The sequence below is a fragment of the Lemur catta genome, chromosome 6 (assembly GCF_020740605.2).
Source record: "Lemur catta isolate mLemCat1 chromosome 6, mLemCat1.pri, whole genome shotgun sequence".
Classification (NCBI taxonomy): Eukaryota; Metazoa; Chordata; class Mammalia; order Primates; family Lemuridae; genus Lemur; species Lemur catta.
Window position 1 is genome coordinate 25,084,440 of NC_059133.1, and position 23,907 is coordinate 25,108,346.

A 23,907-nucleotide genomic window follows, 5' to 3' on the forward strand; every position below is an offset into this window, starting at 1 on the left:
CATTTGATAGGTATTCTAGTGCCTAAGGTTTGTTTTTTGTTTTGTTTTGTTTTTTAAGTAAGAAAAGTGATTTAGAAAACTCCCGTTTTTAAGCCCTGAAAATCTTTGGCTGATAATGGTTTTTCCCACCTAAAAAAGCATAAAAAACTTACCACGATGAAGAAGGACTTGTTATGAAATATAATTAAAATCACCTTTGGAAACAGATAAGCTAATATAGTAAAAATTTGACCAGAGATAGTGTGGTTCTTATTTTTTTTAACTTGTCCCATTTAAGAATTTTTTGACTACTTTCCAGGAAAATAAGCTGTATTTTTTTTTTTTTTTTTGCATATGACTTCTGGGGATTCAGGTTCTTGCCAAGTTTGTTTGTGGATTCCCTTGGTCTCCATGGGCTCCATGTTAAGAATCTCCTGGACTGGTTTTGGTAGTGACTAAACTTTCAGGCGATCAGGATACTACTGCTTTAATATGCCATCTACTGTTTTGATTTTGAAATGTGAACATAACTGAAAGTAAGTTAAAAATAGCAGCCAGTTGAGTATTATTTTTTAAGCTTGTCTGTGTCAGGCATTTCTTTCAGGCCAGATTGATGAGCTCCTATACAATAAAAATTGAGTTTTGTCAAATTATCAAGCACTTCCTTAGTTTTCACCGTTCTAGGTGATGATGAAATGTTACACATTTGCTTTGTTGAAGTTCAGAGTTTTTTCCACACATGTCGTGACTGCTCTTATTATAACCAGAGTTTTACACATTAGAGAACATGTGTTCTATCCTTTTCTTTCTCTGGTGAGGAATTTGTAGGTCGGAGAAGTTGAATAACCAGGACTCCTGACTAGAAATTTGGTGCCTCCCATCTTTTTCCTATACCTTCTAGGACGGTTTACCTGTGTGTAAATGGATTTAAGAAGAAAATAACTTATGCTACAGATCCAAGTTGTATAGATTCTGAGCATACAACTTAAATCTGTTATAATGAGTTATGGATGAATATGCACTATAGAAATAAATACAAATAAGGAAATGAGGAGAGCAGCATCCAGCAGGGCATTTGAACATTACAGTTGCAGTCATCACGGTTCTGATGTAGGTGCCTAATTCTTATGTTATATAGTATTAGCTTTCTAAAAACAAAAAAGATCTGAGAGGTATAGTGTATGTAGTGATGTTATATCAAGAAAAAGAATTATTTTTTAAGTGTGAAAAATGAGTTGGACTGTTTTATTATAGTGTTGAAATTTTCTTTGCAAATGTAGTGTATAAGGGAATTAGCATGAATATAAAAAGTAGGAAATCAGCTAACTTCAGCTAAAATCTTAGCAACTTTTAATTCTTCCCAAGTGAAGTGAACTGTGGCCTGAGGGTCTCTGATGGCAGAAACATGATTATGTGGTTCAAAAAACTGGTTAAGAGACCTTAGAATCAACAGAAAGAATTTTTAATTCATTCTTTAAACAGCAACATGACACCATTGGGTGCATTGTGGTATATTTGTTAAAATCCTGAATGGAGGTATTTTAAAATTCCCTAAGAGTACTTAGGCATAGACATTTTTATAATTCTGAATTGGCCAGTAACTGAGATGCTTCTAAATAGGATTCTGCTGTTGCTTACGTATGTATTTAGGAGTCGGGTCTTGCTCTGTTGTGCAGATTGGAGTGCACAGGTGTGATCAAGGTAACCTTGAACTCCTCCTGGGCTCAAGCAAGCCTTTTGCCTCAACCTCCCAAGTAGCTGGGACTACAGGCACGTGCCACCACGCCCAGCTAATTTTTCAATTTTTTTTTTGTGAAAATGGGGTCTTGTTATGTTGCCCTGGCTGGTCTAGAACTCCTGGTCTCAAGCAGTCTTCCTTCCTTGGCCTCCCAAAATGCTGGGATTACAGACATGAGCCACTGTGCCCACCCCAAATTCTGCTGTAATGTAAAGTACTGTTAGACATTGGTTTTAGAATCTAAGGTTGATATACTTTGCTTTTTTAAAAAATTGGCTATTTTATCTTCAGATTGTCAAACTCTCCTTTAGTTTTCAACACCATCACTTTGTGTCTCTGTGAGTTTGGTTAGTTTTGGGTAAATGAATTTGTATTTTCAAAGTCTTTTGAAAAATACAAAATCTAGGGATTGGAGGCATTGTAGTTAAGAAAACACTAGGAAGAAATGTAACAAATGTTGTCTTTGTGTCATGAGACCACTGTTGATTTTTTATTTCTCTGCAACTTTCTAAGATTCTTTTATAGTTTATACTCAGGAAAAGTTATTTCAGTAAGTAGCTGTGTTTTTGGTGGCTGTAAGAGCCCAAGGCCAAATTTTAATCTCCCATAACATCGTGATTTGTCTGCCTTTTTATTATCCATTTATGAGATATGTTTCAGTTTAATTAATTGGACCATTTATTGAATGCATAATATGTATTCAGCACTAAGACAGGTGAACATGATAAGCATCCCGGTCTAATGGAAAACACAGTCATGAAATAAGAAATTACAATGAGGTGTCTTATAAAAGAGGAAATGCAGGGAATTTATCATAGTCTAAGGATGACGGAAGGGTATCTGTTGAGGTAATGTTTTTAAACTTGAAGATTAGAAGTTGGCCAGGCCAAGAGAAGGAGGGAGTGTTGAGTGAGTTTTGAGCAAATGGAATAGCAGGTATGAAAGCTGGAAGGAGAGAGAGAAAGTGAGCATGGCATATTCCAGAAATACAGTATGTGTGATGGATAATGCCTTATATAATTATTACGGTCTCATCAAGAATTTTTACTGTTTAATTACTAAGTTCAGAGAGATGACATCTAGAACTATTGGGCAAACAAAGCATTTCTGAATAGTCAAATTCAGATTTCATCTGTGAATCATAATCACCAGAGTACAGTGTGGCAAATATTCTCGAAGTGATGTTGGTCATACGGTTTTTATTATATAAAAATAAACATCTTTTATCGATGCTATTGTATGTACTGGGCACTGAGGTTCTAAGCATGTTATTAAATACATGCATTAATTTATTTTAACAGCAATTTCATGATATGGATATTAGTGTTATCCCTATTTTATAAATATGTGAACCAGGGGTTAGGTAGTTTATAGAACTGTGATTTGAACCTAGGTGTTCTGAGTCTATGGACTGTGGGTGCTGCAGATAGAATATGCCAGAACTTATCTGCCCCTAGGTAATAACTGGCGATGCATGTGTTTTTATATCATTTGGACAAATTAAGTGGAAACATGTTCAAGAGCAAGATCTAAGTACTTAGCTTTCTTTCCTTTTTTTTTTTTTTTTTTTAAATCAAAAGTCTCCTATTGTAGCTTTTGCACGGGCACCAGCCCTGTTTAGTAATATAGTTCACCTTAAGAGGGAATGCCTCTGGTCTGGGCAGCATATTCCTCTCCTGCCCTTCTGTGTCCTGGATTTGGGGAAGTTTGTGGTTCCGGTGAGGAGGGACTAAAGAGCAGGTACTTCTCTCTTTCCTGCTATTTCTTCCCAGAAAAATATACAGTCTTGCATTGCTTTATGATGGGGATACCTTCTGAGAAGTACATCATTAAGCTATTTCACCATTGTGTGAACATCATATGTACTTACACAAACCTGGATGACATAGTCTACTACACACCTAAGAGGTAACATAGCCTATTGCTCCTAGGTTACAAACCTGTATGGTATGTTACCATGGTGAATATTGTAGGCAGTTATAACACAGTGGTAAGTATTTGTGGATCTAAATATAAAAAGTATGGTAAAAATATAGTATAAAGGTAAAAAATGGTACACCTGTCTAGGGTGCTTATACCATGTATGGAACTTGCAGGACTGGAAGTTGCTCTGGGTGAGTCAGCAAGTGAATGTGAAGGCCTAGGCCCTAGGACATTAGTGTACACTACTGTAGAGTTTATACACACTGTACATTTAGACTATACTACACTTAACATAAAAAATATTTTTCTTCAATAAGGTAACCTTAGCTTATTATAAACTTTTAAATTTTTTAAACTTTCTGACTTGTCAAAACACAAGCACATTGTTCAGCTGTACAAAAATATTCTTTATATCCTTATTCCATAAGCTTTTTCCTATTTTAAAACTTTTTTATTTTATTTTATTTTAATTTTTTACTTTTTAAGCTTTTTTTTGTGAAAAACTAAGACACAAACACACATATCGGCCTAGGCCTACACAGGGTCAGGATTATCAATTTCACTTATTTTCCACTTCCACATCTTGTCCCACTGGAAGGTCTTCGGGGATAGTAACACACATGAGCTGTCATCTCCTGTGAGAACAGTATCTTCTTCTGCAGTACCGTCTGAAGGACCTGCCTGAGGCTGTTTTACAGTTTAACTTTTTTTACATATATAAGTAGAAGAAATATACTCTAAATTAATGGTAAAAAGTATAGTATAGTAAATAATAGGCAATAGGAATTTTTCAGCTCCGTTATGCTCTTATGGGACCACAGTCTCATATATGTTCTTCATTGACTGAAACTTTGATGTGTGACACCTGACTGACTGTAGTTGTGGTATCACTGAATTGGACTGCAACCATTCCAATGCTAATTTTAAACAATTTTTTTTTTCCTCAGGAAGCCTAAAAATAGACCAGAATTATTTTGTACTCATTTTATATATTGAGTTTTGTGTTTTCAATTCAGGGAGGGTATTTGTGCCTGACTTAATTTCTTCACTCTGATTTGAGAGAGGATAAGGAAAAATGTTTTTTTAATATAATTCCCCCTGTGCAAGCACATACAATTCTTGGTTTGGCTTTTTAAAAAAGTAATTTCTTTTCACAGTTGGAGGCACAGTGATTTACAGCTCTAAAGCTTCACGTTTCTTATCTTCAGCTGTAAAAGAGCTATTCCCATTAAGTAACACTTTTTCAAACAAAGCACCCTGTCCTTACTGCTGTGATTCACATAAGCCTTAAACTAAAAGTGCTGCAAGCTCTGTTCAGGTGCTGTGATTAGACAAGGAATAATACTTGGCCAAAACCTTGCCTATTTTTTGTCAGAATCTTTTCCGAGGCCGGGGTGGCGGCTGCTCATGGCTGTAATCCTAGCACTCTTGGGAGGCTTACGTGGGAGGATTGCTTGAGCTCACAAGTTCAAGACCAGTCTGAGAGAGAGTGAGACCTCGTCTCTACTAAAAATAGAAAAATTAGCCAGGCGTCGTGGTGTTCACCTGTAGTCTGAGCTACTCAGGAGGCTGAGGCAGGAGGATCACTTGAGCCCAGGAATTTGAGGCTGCAGTGAGCTATGATGATGCCACTGCATTCTGTCTCCAAAAAAGGAATCTTCCCAGTTTAGTTAGCAGAGATGCTGGTGTATAGGAACTACAAGATATTTTCTCTGAACACTTGTTTATAATCTGAGGGCTTAGTTCATGGTTGTGCATTAGAGTTATCTGGGAGTGTTTATAAATTTAACATTGCCGGCCCAACACAGTTTTTGTTTCAAGAGCTCTGGATGATTCTGTTGTATACCTTGCAGAAACAGCAGTCTTGTGTATGCTTGCCTTCAATGCAGAGATGGGTAGAATGGGGGTGGGGGACACAAGTAAAAGTATACAGCCAGTGCCACCTTATGTATAGAATATAAAGGCATCAGTGGGAACACCAAAAAGTGACAAGCTGCCTGGAGAAACCTTCAAGATTAGTTTAGGGAAAGAGATTTTTAGTGGGTGAAAGTTGAGCCGAATTTTGAGGGATAAGTAGAAAAGTGGGGTAGGGGGAGTAGAATGTCATTCTAGGTTAGACATACCAAACCTAGGGAGATATTTGAGTAGTGCTAAAACTGTAACATGAGTCAGCATGTCTGTGCTTGGACCACAGATACTTAGCTTCAAATGCAATCTGTTAAACTTGAACGTTTCTTTTCTCCAGAAGTGTAGTTCTTGGATACATATTTATTATTAAAAATTCAGTTAATATGCTGTTATATACTAAAAATAGTGAAATAATTATTTCCCCTTCACTTTCTTTTACTATTACAATGTCTAGTTCATAGGTAAAATGCTAAAATCTTCTGAATATTGAAGGAAGACCACTAACCTATACACTTTGAAAGGGCAAATAAGTTAGTGGTTTATTTTAATATATTCACAGAGTAGTACAAGCATTACCACTGTCTAATTCCAGAAGATTTTTGTCACCCCAAAAAGCAACCCTGTGCCCATTAGCAGTCACTCTCCACCGCCACTTCCTCAGCCCCTGGCAACCATTTATCTACTGTCTGTCTTTATGGGTTTGCCTATTCAGCACATTTCATATAAAAGGGATCATATACTATGTGGCCTCTTCAGTCTGGCATCTTTCACTTAGCATGTTTTCAAGTTTCATCCATATTGTGGCATGTATCAGTGCTTCATTCCATTGTAAATATTTTAGTTGAAGCTTCTTCTAAGTAAATACTTTTGAGAAATGACAGTGCTGAAGGGAAGCAGGGCAGAATTATTAGGAAATAGGTAATTTGTATTGGCTCCCATAAAACTAGACACATTTGTAGCCTGCATTGCTTTAGCACATTTAAGAAATATCCTTCAGGCCTTATGAGCCATTATTTAAAAACAAAATTTTTAGCAGTAGTAAATCTTTAAAGAATAGATTTGATTGCTGGACACTATAAGAAATTTGAGCCAATTCTGGTGAATAGTGGATAGAAATCAGATTTGGGTTTTATTCTTATCTCAGGGATTAAGAGACTGTGACCTAATTCCTATTTTAAAATTTGATGATTCTGTGATCCAGTTGGACAGAGTTTAAAACAAGAGGTTGTGATCATATAATCCTAGAACAGATTTTCTCTTTTGGCTTTTAAACTGGCTCTTAGGCACCTCCAAAAAAATGCACAAATGCTTTGAGCAGTAGCAGTAATCCAAAATAAATGTGTAGCTTTCCAGTATCACCAATAGGAAGGACTGTCTCGTATCTGCTATGATAGTTTTTAAGCCTTTAAGTGGTCGTGTTCTCACCATGGGCCATTTCTCCTTATATATTCTCCTAAACACACTCATTCACTTATGGGCTTCAGTCCATATAGATCAGTGATTTCAAAACCTAGCGCTGAGTTTTAGTTCTCCCCAATTGCCTACTTTTAATCTCCACTTAGATAGGCGTCTTGCAGACATTTTTAAATCAGCTTAGTTTTACAATGGAATGTATTCATTTTGCTATCTCCCTCTCTGGTGCATCAGCACTGGTAGTTGTTCCTTCTCTTTATTAATTACATCACTGTTAACCCAGTTGCCTAAGATCCTTTCGCCTTCCTCCAAACTGTCTTTGGATGTGTGCTTATCCTCTCCTGTTTTTTTTTGGTGGGGGGTAATCTCAGAATTCATCCCCCGTCATTACTTATGTGTGCGCACACTTTTAATTTTCTACACTGACACATTATTCTAAAAACACCAATGTGATCATGTGGCTCTCTATTGTGTATAGGATTGGTTCAAACTCTGTAACTGGGCATATAAGGCTTTTTCATAACCTAGCCCTTTCATCTTAATTATTTCATTGATATTTTCTTCTTTGTGTTCTCTCGCCTATACAACCTCTGATAGTGTTTACCAGTCAAAATGATGAATTTTCCAACTTCTGAATTATGCCATGGCTGGCCCTCTGTAGGGAAGGGAGTGGCGATCAAGCTGGTTCTCTCAGTGTTAGGTAAGCTGCATATTGGACTAATGTGCTACAGGGATGTTGGGTGATGTTCACAGGTACCCCAAGCAGACAAGAAGCTTAGAAGAAGCAAGTCCCCTCTTGCAGTTTCCCTTTACCATCCGCTTATCTGCAGTTTAACAGGGATCCCCTGATAGAGTCCCACCTCCAGAATCATGTGTAGAAGGAAAGTGAGAGACATTAATTTTGTATCTGACACGCTACTTTTCCAGCACAGACATTTTAAAGGTAGAAAACTGCCTGAACTGGCCCTATAATAGATAGGGGAAGGGTAAGAAGTAAGAAGCCCTTGAGATGGGGCAGTACTGGACTTCAGTCCTGCAGAATTTTTTTTTTTTGAGGGTATTATTAAACACTTATAGTACACAAACTTGTACCTTGTGGGTCTAAGGCTGAAAGAAGAAAATTTTAAATGAGAAGCAGTCTTGTAGTTCAAAAGCTATGTGTAAATTAAACGAGCAAAATGATTGAATAGGTCAACATAAAAATGAATGACGGTACCCATCAGTTTCTAGAAAAAAAAAAAAAACAGAGAGCCATGAAAGAGGATATAAGTAAGGATTTTTAGAACACGTAAATCAAGAATACATGGAGATTGTTAAATATTTATACTCTGTTCATGCCTTTCTTTTCTCTGTTACAGTGTTCTTGTATAAAAAATGGGATTTTTGTATGTTGTGCTGTGATGAGACACTACATAGTGACAAATCTGATGTTCTGATACACAAAATATTTTTACCCCCAAACTATTACAGCTATTAAGGTTTGTGATAAAAAAATGACCCAAAACACTAACGATTTGCTTTTATGTCACATTGTATAACAAAACATTAAACCAAAATATTTTAATCTCAATATACTTTGTTCTTAGTCGAATCTGATTTAATTAATCCCTTTAAATTTTTAGACTTTTTAATTATTATGGGTACCTAGAATTAGGAATTTCATAAGGGGTCTTTTGTTTTGATTATGATTAGGGGGAACATTCCCTCCCCTTGTTTCACTTTCAAAGTATATTTCTCATATAGGGAAATGCCTTTGTTCCAAATCCGTTGAACCAACCTTCAAATCTTGGCAACAGGACTGCCTGCTTTAAAACTAGCATGTTAGAGAAGAAAGGATTAGAGGGAGAAAATGCCAAGGGAGATGCAAATGCTGTCTCAGGTTTATCCTTTCCTCTATCCTTGGTGACTCTTCTCTGCATCAGCTCCATGGACACTTCTTGATATCCTGTCAGAATAAATTAAGAAACATATTTTCTATTTTTAGCTCTGACACACCTTTCAGTTATAAATCCTTGTTATTCCCCAAACGTGGATGTATAGATGTAAGGCATTTCTCGGTGCTGAGAATTCCAAGTTCTAGCTGTGGCAAATTGTGAAAAGAGCGCTTGACTGTAAAGTGGGCTTCTAGTCCATGCTTTGCCACTTGGTAGGTTTCTGTGCACATTTCTATAAAATAATTTCAGGGTTCTGAGGATTAAAGGAAACAAACGTAGGTGAATATACAAGTCAAGTTTTAGGATTAATCCTGATTTCAATCCCCTCACCTTGGACTTTTAGCTAAGTTTATCTACCTTTCCAATTCATTGGCCCCTGAAAGTCCAGTACTCTGCCTAGGATTTGGCCAGTTATCAAGTAGTTTAAGGTCTTGAAGTTTCCTTTTTGTCCATGGTTCTGGGATTGAACATGCTGTTAACTCAGGCATTCTGCTTAGCTATTTAAACAATTTCCATGAAAGAATCCACTACTTGTAAGGATTTTGTAAATTGAGTGATTTTATTGAAGATTTAGGGGCTTGCGATTGGCTTACACAAAGCAGCAAATGGCCATAAGCCACTTTATTGGCTTTCAGTGCTTTACCTCTTTCTCATCATTTCTTTTTCTCTTCCATTGCTCAAATTCTCTTAACAGGATGCCTGGCCAAGCAACGTAGCTCCTGCCCCGAAATCCCCAACAAGTATTCCAGTGAATAAAGAATCTTGTCACCCTAAATTAAGACCCACTTCCTGCCCTTAATGAGTTCAAGATTTACCTTCCACTTTTTTCTTTTAAAACAACTTTATTAAGATATAACTTATATACAATTAAATACACTTGTGGAAAATTTCAGTGTAAGGGAAAAGCCAAATTAAATGTACCCATTTTAAGCTTACATTTGTGCGGGGAGGGGGGGGGGTTGATTTTTTTTTTTTTTTTTTTTGAGACAGTCTCACTTGGTTGCCCTGGCCAGAATGCAGTGGTGGCAGTCATAGTTCATTGTAACCTCAAATTCCTGGGCTCCAGTGATCCTCCTGCCTCAGTCTCCCGAGTACCTGGGACTACAGGTGTGTGCCACCACACCCAGATATTTTTCTTTTTTCTTTTTTCTCTATAGAAGGAGTCTTGATGTTGCCCAGGCTGGTCTCAAGTTCCTGGCCTCAAGTGATCCTCCCTCCTCAGCCTCCCACAGTGCTGGGATTACAGGCGTGAGCCACTGCACCTGGCCCATAATTTAAGTTTTGATGAATGTATATGGCTGTGAAACCACCATCTCAGTTAACACATAGAACATTATGTCACTGCGGCACAGCGTTTAATTAGGAGATTATACTGTTTTGAACTGTGCTTTCACTTTCTAGAGAATGAATTTTTTTGTGTTAAACCATAAACATCTGCATTTTTTATTTATTTATTTTTACAGCGTCCTTTTCTTATAGACTTTGTTGTGATCATGATTTCTGGAGGGGTACCTTTGAGCACATCCACAGTTTTTCCTTAGGATAAATTCCAAGAAGTGGAATTGTTAAAGGTTGGGCCAATTTATAATCCCACCAGCCATGTACGGGAGAGCCAATTTTCTCAACACCAAATATTAGCATTGTTTTTTATCTTTTTCAATTTTGAATATTAAGGATTGTCTTGATAATGAGACATTGTCAGTTTCACAGTAGGGTTACTCAAAATTCTTATTCAGTTTCCTTAGGTGATTTTATTTTCTTGCTTTTTTGGATAAGTAGTACAGGCCCATCTTACAAAATGGTATTCCTCAAGGAAACCATTGTTTACATGCACTATTTAAATCATTTATTCTAAGGGTAATTTTTATGACTTTGCAGCATGGTTTTTTTTGGACAAAGTTTCATATAATCTCATGTTGTTGGCTTGCACTGCTAGCAGGAACAGAGTCCGGCGTCCATATTCTTTAAATGTATTGTTGAGTTCTTTCAGAGACTCAGTGGATAAATTAGACCTAGTATTATAGCACCGGTGCTCTGTCATAATACATCTGCCCCAGTATGTACATCTGTGTTTATTTCAGTTTTCTTAAAATCTAAATTGTTGATTATTTTTTCCTCTGGTTTAGTGGCACAGGACAAAATAATTTTCTGAAATCACGGAATACAAAATCTGTTGAGTTATTTACATCAGCTGGATACCTTAATACTGTTCAACTTTAAGACCAAATTTGTAATTTGTGAAATATTAAAGTCTCTAACCTAGTACAAATTTGGTTTGAGCAATTTCATTTCAAATTGTTCCAAAAACCTTGAGATAGAGGGCAGAATCTTTAATATGTCAACCAGTCAGTATTGAGACAATGATCATTTTTTAAATTTAGGAAAATGATTATTAGATTATCAGAGCTGCTAGAGAATGGCAAAAGAAAGATAAGCCTGGTATCTCTGGTGCTTCATATTTGGTCCTTTTAAAAGTGTATGACCTGAGGCCAGGCATGGTGGCTCATGCCTGTAATCCTAGCACTCTGGGAAGTTGAGGCAGGAAGATCATTTGAGGTCAGGAGTTTGAGACCAGCCTGAGCAAGAGCGAGACGTGGTGTCTACTAAAATTAGAAAAAATTAGCTGGGCATGGTGGCAAACCTCTGTAGTTCAGTCTGCTCAGGAAGATCGCTTGAGCCAGGAGTCTGAGGTTGTAGTGAGCTGTGATAACACCACTGTACTCTAGCCAGGGCCACAGAGACCCTGTCTCTAAATAAAAGAATGAATGTATGTATGTGTATGACCTGTAGGGACAGTGTCAGGGCCGAGGCTTTTGAGCAAAAGTGTGAAATAGTTTGTAAAGATTGGGTTTGGAATCTTAAGTCTTAATTTTTTCTGCATATTCCTGCCATTTACAGCTACCTTCTGGCTTCTGAAACCTCAGGCCTACCATTTTTGGAAGTTCTTGAGTTTCTCCTTTACCAAGTCAATAATTTTCTTTCCTCTGTGAGCTTGCTCTCAGTAGTTCTGTAGTTAATCTGTTCATTCAACCAGTAAGGAATGTGAAACACACTGTATGGTGTTCAGCATTGGGGGCCTAATTTTGCAGTCCCAATGCTGTTGCAAAATTAGACCTGGGCCTTTGCCTCTAGGAACTAGTTTAGTTGGGGAGACAGAGTAAGGTGGCAAAGTGTGTAGCAGATGGCTTTCTACAGAAGGTACACCCCTACTTTCCAACAGTATTCAATAACATTTAATCTGTTGCTTACCTCTTAATTGACAGTTGACTTTCAGGGTGGTAGAATTGCTGCTAAAATAATGTTTTATGGCTCAAATGAGTTAGCCTTATTTCCTAATTCTCTAGGGGAAAACACTGTTTCAGGGAATGTAGGGATGTGTGTGTATATATATGGCAGGAACACAAAATCTGGGGCCAGATTTCCTGGGTTTGACTTCTAGCTTTGCCAAATACGAGCTTGGACAACTTAATTTGACCGCTCTGCTTCTTTATCTGCTTAATATACTAATCTAGCCCTAGGGTGGCTGGAAGGATTAGAGTGTAAAGAACAGAGCCTAACATAATACTGAGCCTTCTATGGTGTTGGTTATTCCCATTTTCTGATTTTGCAAAGATGCTACTTCACTGTTAACATAAAAAGAATGAACATCTTAGTGTGTGGAAAAATTGTTTGTCATTTATGTCCCACAAAGTAAATAACATTAAACATAACTCTCTGAAGTGAAATATAGATTTTGAAAGCACAGTGAATGCTCATATATAAACACTGGATAGGAAAATGGGATGTTTCAGGTAGATAATGCATTTCAGCTTTATTAGAATTATCATATATGTCACCCATTTTGCATGAGTTAGACAATAATAAAGTTGATTTTTGTAGCTGGTAAATTGAAGTCTTATTCCTTAATCTAAAGTATTTAAGTTGTTCACTGCATAACTCCAAGGGGTATCATTCATGCCGACTATATATAGTCTGAATGGTCCTCTCCTGAAGCTGTGTGGTGTGGTGGCCCTGCTAAAGGATGCTTTTGGGGAGGGAGACAACTCCTTAATAACTGAATGTTTCCTAATTTATCTCAGAATTAGTATGCAGAGTGTGAAAGACTATTTTAATTTTTCCTGATGGTTTGGATTTTGGACAAAATTGTGTCAGTGGCACAGTTGGGTTGAGAGTATAAATCTGGATTGATTGTAACTTGTTTTTTGTTTGCCTCACTGAAAAATTCAACTGCTCTGCTTCCATCTGTTCTTGTCTGTCATGGGTCTTCCCTATTAATGGGGCATTAAATCTTATTGTGATTGCTGCATTTGAAACCAGAAGTAACCTGAAAGAAGAGCATTAAGTTAATTTCATATATCTTTTTTAATGAGCAAGTGAAAAAAACTTGGGGAAAAAAAAGCAGGTGCCATTAGCAACAAATTTCTTCCTTATTTAGCTGTTGAATATTGGCATAAGTTTTGGGGATACAAAGTAAGCATTTAGCAATAAGATTTAACCCATTCTAAAAATAAAAAAGTGTTCAGTCAATTTTAGTACTAGAGAGAATATTTTGAAATGTTCAAGGGACTCAGTTTTAGAAGCCTGGAGAGGTAAAGGATTTGTATATGGTTGCGTAGCAAATTAGTACAATTAAAATTGGAATTAAATTCAGGTGTGCTGGCGCTGAGTTTTTTTTTTTGTTTGTTTGTTTGTTTTGTTTTGTTTTTTTCTCCCTACTAGGTGTACCAGGCTGCCTAGTTAAAATTAGCTCTCTAGTGTAAAATTAGCTCCCTCTTTGAAGGCTTTTAAACTAGGTAGAAATTCTTTGAGAAAGAGATGGTGATTTGTGTGCTCTCTTTTGACCCCATTTAATCCCAGAGAGATACACATAACATCTTGAACCTTCCCCATGTTTACCTTTTCTTCACTTCCTTCCCTATCTAGTTTAGACTTTGTATTCTTAGCAGACAACAGAAACCAACTTTGGCTAGTTTAAGCAGAAATGGTATTTATTAAGAGTTATTAGGTACCTCACACAATCTTCAGGAGGGCCAAAGAAAGGCAGCCAGGAACAAGCCTCAGAATTACATCATGGTAGAGATGTCACTGCTGTCATTGTGTGAAACACACTCTGCAGTATGTACAGTGGGATTGCTGATGCCAAGTACAGGATGCTATCACTAGAACTCTTCCATTGCTGTCTTAGTGGTAACTACTGCTATTCTCTCCAGAATGCATTCTTCTTTCTTTGCTACTAGTGCACAGGTTTTGACTGAGCCTAAGTCACATACTTAGTTGCGAGAGAGTTAGGAAGTAAGACTTAAGCTTTCACTGAGGGAAATGGGGATCCATAAAGGTGTGTGTGAGGGTGCTAATTGCTAAACAAGGGTGCTTTAGCCCTGAGGTGGCCAGAAGGAATGCCATATGCCCCTCTACAAACCTCATTTTGCCCTTAATGCTGCTAGGTAGTCCTTTTGTGTGGCCATAGTTAAGTTTTTCTATTTTCTGCAACAGTCACTTCAAATTTGCATAGTCTTAAGCTCCCAGCTTCAACATTATACTAAGCAAGGGGAGGTAAAAAGGAATTGTGAATGAATGGGGAAATTTTTACCATTGTTTAACAGACATAGACAAATGGCTAAAATTACACATAAGGGGCTTAAATGAATTACCAACTTCAAATAACCATTTAAAATTTTAAGAAAGAAAAACCCATAGTCTACATCATTTTTAATGTGTAAAAGCTGAATTTTTTTAACAGGTTCATTGGTTTTTGCTAATACATCACTCATGATTTTAGTGTTCACCATTCAGAAGCAGGCTTTTAAAAAATTTCCTCAATTTTCATTCAAGAAATACAGAAGATCATCTTCTACTTCACCTACTAAGTTACATACCAACTCCTAGAATCTAAAATATGCAGTGGGTTTGTTAATTAGTGCCTTAAGTAGGGACCATGACAGACAACAGTCCCAATGACTAAACTAGGTCCTCTCTCTTTTCATTCAGGGTTCTGAGATATCAGTGTCAAATCATTCCTGAGACATGGAGTTCATTAAGACAGAAAGACAGCTACATTATTCAAATCAATGAAGTCTTATTTTTATTTTTGAGTTGGTGATCAAGTTAGTTCAGACAATGAAGTGTTACATCATCCATCAAATCAGGAAACAGAAAATGGAGAGGCTTAGCTACCAAGGGTCTACTAATTACAATGCTGAGTATTTAAAGGATATTTTTTATCACCAAGAATTTGAGTGTTTTATGAAGGTGTAGTTGATACCATCTTTAGCTGTGATGCCAATATTTGGAAATCTTTCACCCAAAAGAGGAAAGGATGGAAATTTAAAGACTTTGATTTAAAGTTCTCATCCAGAAAACTTTTAAAATGTCTTTGGAAATAAACAGGAACATAATGGGCCCCTAATCTAGTCCTGCTGTTCATACAGTATCCTAACTCACACCTCCTGTACCTTCTTTCAGACCTTGACATACCAATTCTAAAATGGATCTTTCAAAGACTGACTTATATGTGCTTTATATAATATTAACAATGAAATAAACTGCCAGGGACAAGGGCCTTGTGTTACTGTTTCAGTTAGTCAGTACAACAAAGTCAGGTACAAAATAAGCAATTAAATATTTGTTAGTAAATTCAGAGTCACAAGAACATTTTAGAGCATAATAGTTTTATGCAATATCAAAGATAGGCAAAAGGGTTTGTCATAAATAGATAATTCCAGGTCAAAACGGTATATACCATAAAGCAAATAAAGCAAATTTTTCTACATTATTTTAATAAGACTATACTTTTTCAATTTCCAGTTCAAAAAGAAAAAAAAATATTTAAGTAACATAGCTAAATTTACCTTTTTCATGAAGCGCTTCAGGATTATGAAGAGCTGAAAATAGCCCTTTCTTAACTGCTGTGCTATTTCTGATCATTTGACCTTTACTGCTCATATAGTTTTAAATGTCTTCGTGTATAACACTGAGATTAAGAAACAGGCCCTGAATTCAGATTGAGTAGAGCCCAACAGCCTAGATTTGCATCTTGGCTCTGCCATTTGCTAGCTTTGGTTGGTTACTCTTAGTGGCTCATTTGTAAAATGAGTATGGGAATTAAATGAGTTAATACATATAGAGCACTTAATCAGTATTTGGCACAGTTAATTTTTACTGTTACTGTAGCTTTTATTGATTTTCAGCATATCTAGGATCAGTGCTCGATAATTGCATGTAGTCTCTGCTTTTATGGAGCTTACCAACTGGGGTAAGGGGCAATAAACACAGACTACAGTATAACCTGATGAATAATAATCTTAAATGTTATTCCTAAGGTGAAAGTTACCAACAAACACAGCAGATATAGTAATCTGTGTCATCAGCTCTGTGTGGTACCTAAGCATGCAGGCATTTACTTACTAAACAAGCATTTATTTAGCACTTACCACCATTTGCTAGCTGGGGTTCCCATTTTCAAATAGTTTAGGGTCTGACAAGTAAACCAAGAGTTACTGTGCTAGTTATAGTAAGCAGAGTGGTGGTCATGAACGGGAAACAACAACCTGGTCATATATCCTCAGCCTTTCAGAAGTCCCTCTCACTCTCAAGTTTCAATTTCATCTCATTGAACTTCACAGAAATATTGATCTGGTTTTGGGTTGAGGGTCAAAATTAGGATGTAGAGATTTCTACCCCAAGTCATCTGGTCACATCTCTTGATTTTTACTCCAAGTGGAATAGAACGTACCTTCCTACCTGTTTCCTATCAACTCAACTGGAAATACAGCTTTTCAACAGAGGGATACCCTGGTTTAAAGTATTCTCAGATTTAGTGTTGGTACTTGGAGCCTGTAAAATAGCTTCTGCCATTTTTCCTTCTCTGCATCTGCCATCCAGAAAATCTTGAGGTTTAAGTATGTGAAAGTAGTAGAAGAAAAAAAGGGAGAGGAGTATGCCTTGAGAATCATTATTCTCATCTAACTTCAAGATAAATATTTTCAAGAAATTCTCATGGCCCCAGTTAGCCTATCTGGGGATTGTAAGCAGTTTAGTAGCAAGACAGGCACAAGAGGCGAAAGCAGAAAGGAAATAAAAAATTAGCTTAGTTTTGCTTCGTTTGCTTTTATTGGTTTTCTTAAGCTATTTCCATTTTATTTGCTTTTGGGATCTAGATCAGGATAGATCTTTTTCAAGGACATGTTCAGATGGATGCTAACCTTGTTTTGACTTTGCTAGAGTAATCATGTAGTGTAATTTTAAAATGGTGAACTTGGGTAAAATAATTAACTTTTGGGAGTGTCAGTTTTTTCATTTGCAAAAGAAAGGGATTTGAAATAAGTAGATGATGTCTTATGTCCACTAGGGGGTAGTGTGGACTGTAAAAGTTACAATTATTCTTCAGTGATTAGACCTCGGTGCGGTTGGCTTGTTTGAATTAGTTTTTGTTCATTCACTGTTTTTTTTTCATTGCTACAAATTATCATTTTCAAACACAATTTTGTGACTGTAGCATGCAGTAATTCCTGTATGCAATCCTGTTACTAGTGATTTCAGAGGGTCTGACATTATGTACAGAACTTTTTGAGGGGAAAATAGTGATGCTTTATAGTTTCTGTACAAAATTTTACCCACTATATGAAATAAGTTAAAGTATTCTTAATGACCAGTCAGTAACATCATTATAACATGATTACCTCGTGTTTAACTGTCCTATGTGGTAGCTACTAGCTAGTTGAACAGTTGAAAAGTGGCTTGTTCAAATTGGTATGTGCTGATATAAGGGTGATCTGGCTGTGACATCTGCCACCCCATTGATCGCCAGGGTTGATTTAGCTGATCTGACTGGCTAGGTGGGTATCCCCTTCCTCCCTCACTGCTCCATTTGTGTGCTTCCCCAGTTCGTGCTGGGTCATAGAGGAGGACCGTTCTTTGGTCAAGGTATATGAGTAGATGCGCTCCCCTGCTGGAAACTCCAAATAAACTCTCAAATTAGTATGTACTGTTACTGTAAGTGTATATTAAACACTGAACATTGAAGACAATATTAAAAAAGTAAAATATATCATTGATAATTTTCATAGTGATTACATGTTGAAACAATATTTTGAATATATTGGGTTAAAATAAATTAATTAAAATTGATTTTCCTTTTTTTTTTTTTTTTTACTTTTTCATGTGGTGGCTACTAGAAAATTTTAAATTGCATATGTGTCTTGCATTATATTTCTGCAAGACAACATTGCTGTTGAGAAAAGTACTCATTTTCCGTTTTTATCTTGATGTCCTCTAACTGGCCTTGTGATTTGTAAGGAAGTTGTGAAGTGAGGAGATTGAGCACAACTATAGTTCTGTTTCTGATACCAGCTAAAATACAGTTTTATTATAATGAGATATGTGTTTCTAAAAAATTATCACATCATGCAAAATCATGCAGTAAAATTCACAAGATTTACAGATAAATTGAAGTAGGAGCATGCACTAAAAAACATCCATAGGGTTAACATTTTAAAAATGGACACTTACATACAGAGGGTAAACTTGCAGATTCCCTTAAGTAGTTTACAGTTGTATACATAATGAAGAACTGATGTTTGCTTTATTATAATAGTAATCCCAAAAAAGGAGCCCCTGTTTATTAATATTTTTGAATCCCTTAAAAACAAAGTGACAGAGGTTGGAGTAGACAGAGTAGGCATCGAAGCGTTTCTCAATTTTATAACATTTTTGCTATAATGAAATTGGTGGAGTTATCAAATTATCAGACAGTTCTTGGTTAAGATGAGCTAAAGGATCTCTGTTTGGCATTATTAGTTATATATTTCAGTTTTGTGTTTCAGAGAATATTCTAAATGTGAAAACACTAATTACTATAGACATGATGCATTGGTGGCATACAGAACATAAAAGACTTTTCATTGCTTCATACTGAGAACAAATTATTATTGAACTTAAAAATGGGAAAAGTCCTAGTGAATAGAGATAGTTGACAGAATGTCAAATGTAGTTTTCTGTAGTGTGATTCTGGTGTTTGCTCTTCAAGTCCCAGTAGATGATCAGTTTGATGTGGTATTTGAAGTATTTATGGCATTAGCTATTATACTCATTCTATTAGATGAATTACCTTCCTTAAGACTTAATCTTGTTGCCGTTTAAATCCATACCCTGCTCTTTTATGAACTTCCTTTTCTACTCTAGTAACTAATTTCCTGAGCATAGTCTACAGTACATTCTGTTATGAATGGCCCTGAGCTCAGTTCTACCTGGGATTCCATCCTTGGGTTGCTTTTAAACATAGTAGGGTCACAGAATGTAACTAAAGGTTTTACTGTTTTCTTTAAAAACATTGTTATTTAATAAATCTTGAGATTTTTCCCTACATTCTTTTGAGTTTCTTGTATGAGCCTGTGGCCTTCATATGTGATCTCATTTGTCAAATACTTTTACAGTTCCTGCATTTGATATTCGTAGTAACTGCATGAGAGGTAATGTTAACTATATAGATGAGGAAGCTGAGGCTCAGAGCAATGTAAATCATTAATACTTGCTGAGAAACAGAGAAGTGAAGTAGTAGGGATTTGAGCCTTTCACTTCTTGAGTTAAATCGTATTGTACTTCATTGTCTTTCTACCAAAGAATACTATAAAACTAAAAGGTATTTTAGAGTTAACCATGTGTTGAGTAGTAGCCGGAAGGATTTTATTTCCTACCCAGGTTTTGCCTTTTTAGGGAAAAAAAGTTGACATCAGTTTTCTGTGGGTAACACTTTTTCAGATGCTAGCATCTGAGACTTGTTCCATTTGGTTTGGATTTCATTCTTTTTTCCTCCCACAATTTATGCTCTGGGTTTCTTTGGGAAATCAACATTGTTTAGTGAAATAATTATTCATCAGATTGTTGTGTCAAAATCCATTAGAACTTGAGAACATATAAAACCCATTTCAAAATGTTTTCCACATTTACAAGCTTATTCTAGAATGTGTTCTGATTAAATCTTATGATTGATTAGGTCGCATGGTCTGCTTAATATGCTCATTCTTTAGAAAGAATATCTGATTTTTGAGGGTGAGCTAAAGATGAGAAAGTGCATGCCACATCCATCTGTGCCAGTGTGTACTGGGAGTGATTTTGAAGCTATTTTGGGATATGCTCTTGGAGGCCCTTCTGTTAGCTTTTTGTATCTTTAAATAGAGCTGCTACTACTTTGTGTAACCAGCGGGTGGTGGTTTGGGACTCTTGGACCCTGGCTCTCTTTTTTTCCAGTCTCCCTCTTTATGGCTTCTAAAAATATGAAGACCTAGGTAGCGTAACACAAAAGGAGGACCAAAGATGGGGAGAGGCCAGCATTCAAGGAATTTTACCATCCAGTTCTTTTCCCATTCCTCCACTCCTACTGTTCATCTTAATATCTTTACTTTTTTACCAACATGAAGACCAGCTGCTTTTGTAGAGGACTTCTCAAGGGGAGAAGCTTCATTATTGTCTCTTGAGCTTTTTAATGCTCTAAAAATTTTTTAACTTTGAACTTACAGAAGAACATTTTGCTGAAAGTGGTTCACAGCATTTCAGTTTCTCATTTGCCCTTTTATTGTCATGATTAAAACAAAACTAATAAACCAAAACAAAAAAACTAGCCTCAAATTAAAGTACAAAAGACATTAATTTAAATGGCCATACATTTTGGAGGATTATCGATTTTGTCTATATCTCATGACTTTTTCAGTATATTACTGTGCTGAGAGAGAAGTATTTTTTTTTTAGCATATGCACTGTAAGTTATAGAATGAAACAATATAGGATGTATAATTTTTCTTAGGTAAAGGCAGTATAACTAAAATATTCTCATCTTAATTTTCATACCTAAAAGCTTAATTACTAGTTTAAAACACTTTCTAAACTTTTTTACACGTGCCTATTCAAAATGTTGAAAACATTATTAATAAACAGATTATATATACTGTTGTCAATTTGCATATTAAATATTAACATTTTCTGGCTAAAAGTAAATATAAGCTATACTGTTTCTTCCCATGATGTGCACTTTCTGCTTTGAAAATAACTGTGCTTTAATGTTTTTAAAGATGAAATTCTCATAGTTTATTCATTCCCCTCTCTTTATATTTTATTTTATTTTTTTGAGATAGAGTCTGTCACCTGGACTAGAGTGCCATAGTGTCAGCCTAGCTCACAGCAACCTCAAACTCCTGGGCTCAAGTGATTCTCCTGCCTCAGCCTCCCAAGTAGTTGGGATTACAGGTGCATGCCACCACACCTGGCTAATTTTCCTATTTTTAGTAGAGATGGGGTCTTGCTTTTGCTCAGGCTAGCCTTGAATTCCTCAAGCGATCCTCCTGCCTCAGCCTCCCAGAGTGCTAGGATTACAGGCATGAGCCACAGTCCCCTCTCTTTATAATATCAAATAGATTCAAAAAGTACTTATGGAATATCTACTGTGGTGCCAGGCACTGTGCTAAATGATGAGGTACAGCAGTAAATAAAACAGACTCCGATCTGTCCTCTGGATCTTCCATTCTGAACACAGTAAGTGAGCTATGTGATATGCTAGCAGTGTGGTGGAGATGAAGTAGGGCAGTGGGATGGGAATGTGTGGGGCAGGATGCAGTGGGGTTTGCAGTGTCAGTTATGGAGGCGTCACTGAGAAAACAGGTTTGAATGAAAATCTTAGAAGCTGAGGGAGCAAGCCATATAGAAATTAGGGGAAGAAGAGCAAATGGAAAGCCCTTAAGGTGAGAGGATGCCTGGCAGGTTGAAGGGATTACAAGGAAGCTAATTTTTGGCTGGACCAGAGTGGGAGGGGTGTTGGGGAAGAATAGCTGAAGATGAGTCAGAGAGGTAGGTGGAGTGAGGGGATAATATAGAGCCTCTTTTGGGGGGTCCGTTAGAAGGACTTTGGCTTTTAAAGTGTCTGTGGAAAATAGACCCGGGACGGGGAGGGGGTAGCAAGGTCAAGCAGGGAGAACAGGTTAGGAGGCTGTTACAGTGTGCCAGGTGAGAGCTGCTGAGAGCAGTGGAATGGTGAGAAGCACCTGAGTCATGGGTAGATTTTGAAGTTTTCTGAAATAATTTGCTGACCAGGTTAAATGTGTGGCATGTAGTAACAGGAGAAGAGGCAGAGCATATGGGCACATATGCAGGAAAGTGTACAAATGCTACTGTGGGTATTCATGGAAGTTTCTATTTTCTTGTGAAGTAGGATAGGAGGCCTGGTGTCAGCCAGAAGTTAGGATGAACACTGGAGATGTTGGCGGTGTGAAGAGAAAGGAGAAAGAATGATAGAATTATTTACTAGAGAGGGAGAATGATGAAAAAAAGAAACTAATAGTATGATTGTTGGAAGCATTAAGGGTCCCTTTTAGGTTGTCTATTTTAGACTAATCAGCATGGTTATATATATTTCTCTGGCCCTGTTTAGGTGCCTAGACTTGTTCTTACCTCCTTCATTCCATTATGTTTTTCAGAGGGGAGATTTGCAGTGGTTTTAAAAACTATTATTACCTTTTAAACAGCATGGTTTTGATTGAGTTTAGAGCAAGTTGCCTTACCTATGTGGTAATCCTAGTGTTATTTTCTTTCTTTTACTTGAGTAAAAAATCAGTTTCATTAACCTAATTTTATTACCAACATATTTGTAGCCAGAATGTATGATACGTCGTAAATATTTGTTGTATTTCCATTCAGCTGGTTATAATTATTTAAATGGTCCCTTTTTTAAATTTTGCATTTTATAAGCTAAATAAAAACCCATTGGAAAATTGGAGAGAGGTTCTGTTATGTCTAATTCCAAGAGATGAACTTTCTAATTTTAATTTTTTTTGTCTAGCAGAATGACATTTGTTTCACAAATGTGTTTGTTTTTCTGTTGTAGGAAACCCAGCGTTTGCTGGCGGAACCAGTTCCTGGCATTAAAGCAGAACCAGATGAGAGCAACGCCCGTTATTTTCATGTGGTCATTGCTGGCCCCCAGGATTCCCCCTTTGAGGGAGGGACTTTTAAACTTGAACTATTCCTTCCAGAAGAATACCCAATGGCAGCTCCTAAAGTACGTTTCATGACCAAAATTTATCATCCTAATGTAGACAAGTTGGGAAGAATATGTTTAGATATTTTGAAAGGTAAGTGTTACCTTTGTCATTATATGCTATTACTAAGATTTCTCCTTTTTCTTTAAAGCATTCCATATTTAAAATGTAAACATTGTAATCTTGTCTTTTACCAAGACCACAGAGGTCTGTGGGAGGGAAATGCAGCAGTTCTGGGCCAGTTTTTCATGCTTTATCATACTGGGCCTTTTGCCTTCATAGATAAATGGTCCCCAGCACTGCAGATCCGCACAGTTCTGCTATCAATCCAGGCTTTGTTAAGTGCTCCCAATCCAGATGATCCGTTAGCAAATGATGTAGCGGAGCAGTGGAAGACCAACGAAGCCCAAGCCATAGAAACAGGTATTTAATATTCATTCTCCTTCATAACTCTTCCACTTTTAAAAATAAATTTATGCCACCATTTTTAAAACTTAAAAAAACTCTTGTCAAGGAAAAGAAAAAAATACAATAAATCAGATCCTGCTTATAGTACATAAATGCCTCTTAACAAAAGATGTTCAAGCTCCATTATGGCCTGCTCTTGGACCCCCAGATTTAAAAACAACCTATAATTGGGAAATCTTCTTGGACTCTTTTTATAACTACACCTGATTTAACAAATACCAAGTGTCAACCATTCATCTAGCAGCATGTAAAGATTCTGGAAAACTTTTGAACTCTTTTGACCTGTTTTTGTAATCTGTGTGCAGCAGTTTGTAGCTAGAGAATTTGAAATTAGAAAGCTTCTTCCTGCTACAGATTTTAATAAAATTAGTAGGGAGCATTAAATGTCTAGAAATGAAGGGGGCAATTCTTCATCTTGTTGAATTTTGTAGAACTTCTGAATTTCATTGTAGTGTTGTGGTAATTAAATATAGAGAAAATCTTTCGGCCCTAATCCAATTTATAGAAAATGGCGTGAATTTAA

The 23,907-nt window shown here is 36.6% G+C and overlaps 1 protein-coding gene across 1 annotated transcript in view; it reads left to right on the forward strand.

The window, feature by feature from the left end:
- The window catches only part of UBE2N (ubiquitin conjugating enzyme E2 N), a 29,775-nt gene that overhangs the window by 5,010 nt on the left and 858 nt on the right, over positions 1–23,907 (forward strand). Inside the window, exons 2-3 of the mRNA XM_045553246.1 lie at positions 22,763–23,009; positions 23,199–23,339. Coding sequence (XP_045409202.1) covers positions 22,763–23,009; positions 23,199–23,339 — 388 coding nt within the window. The remainder of the gene's footprint in view (positions 1–22,762; positions 23,010–23,198; positions 23,340–23,907) is intronic.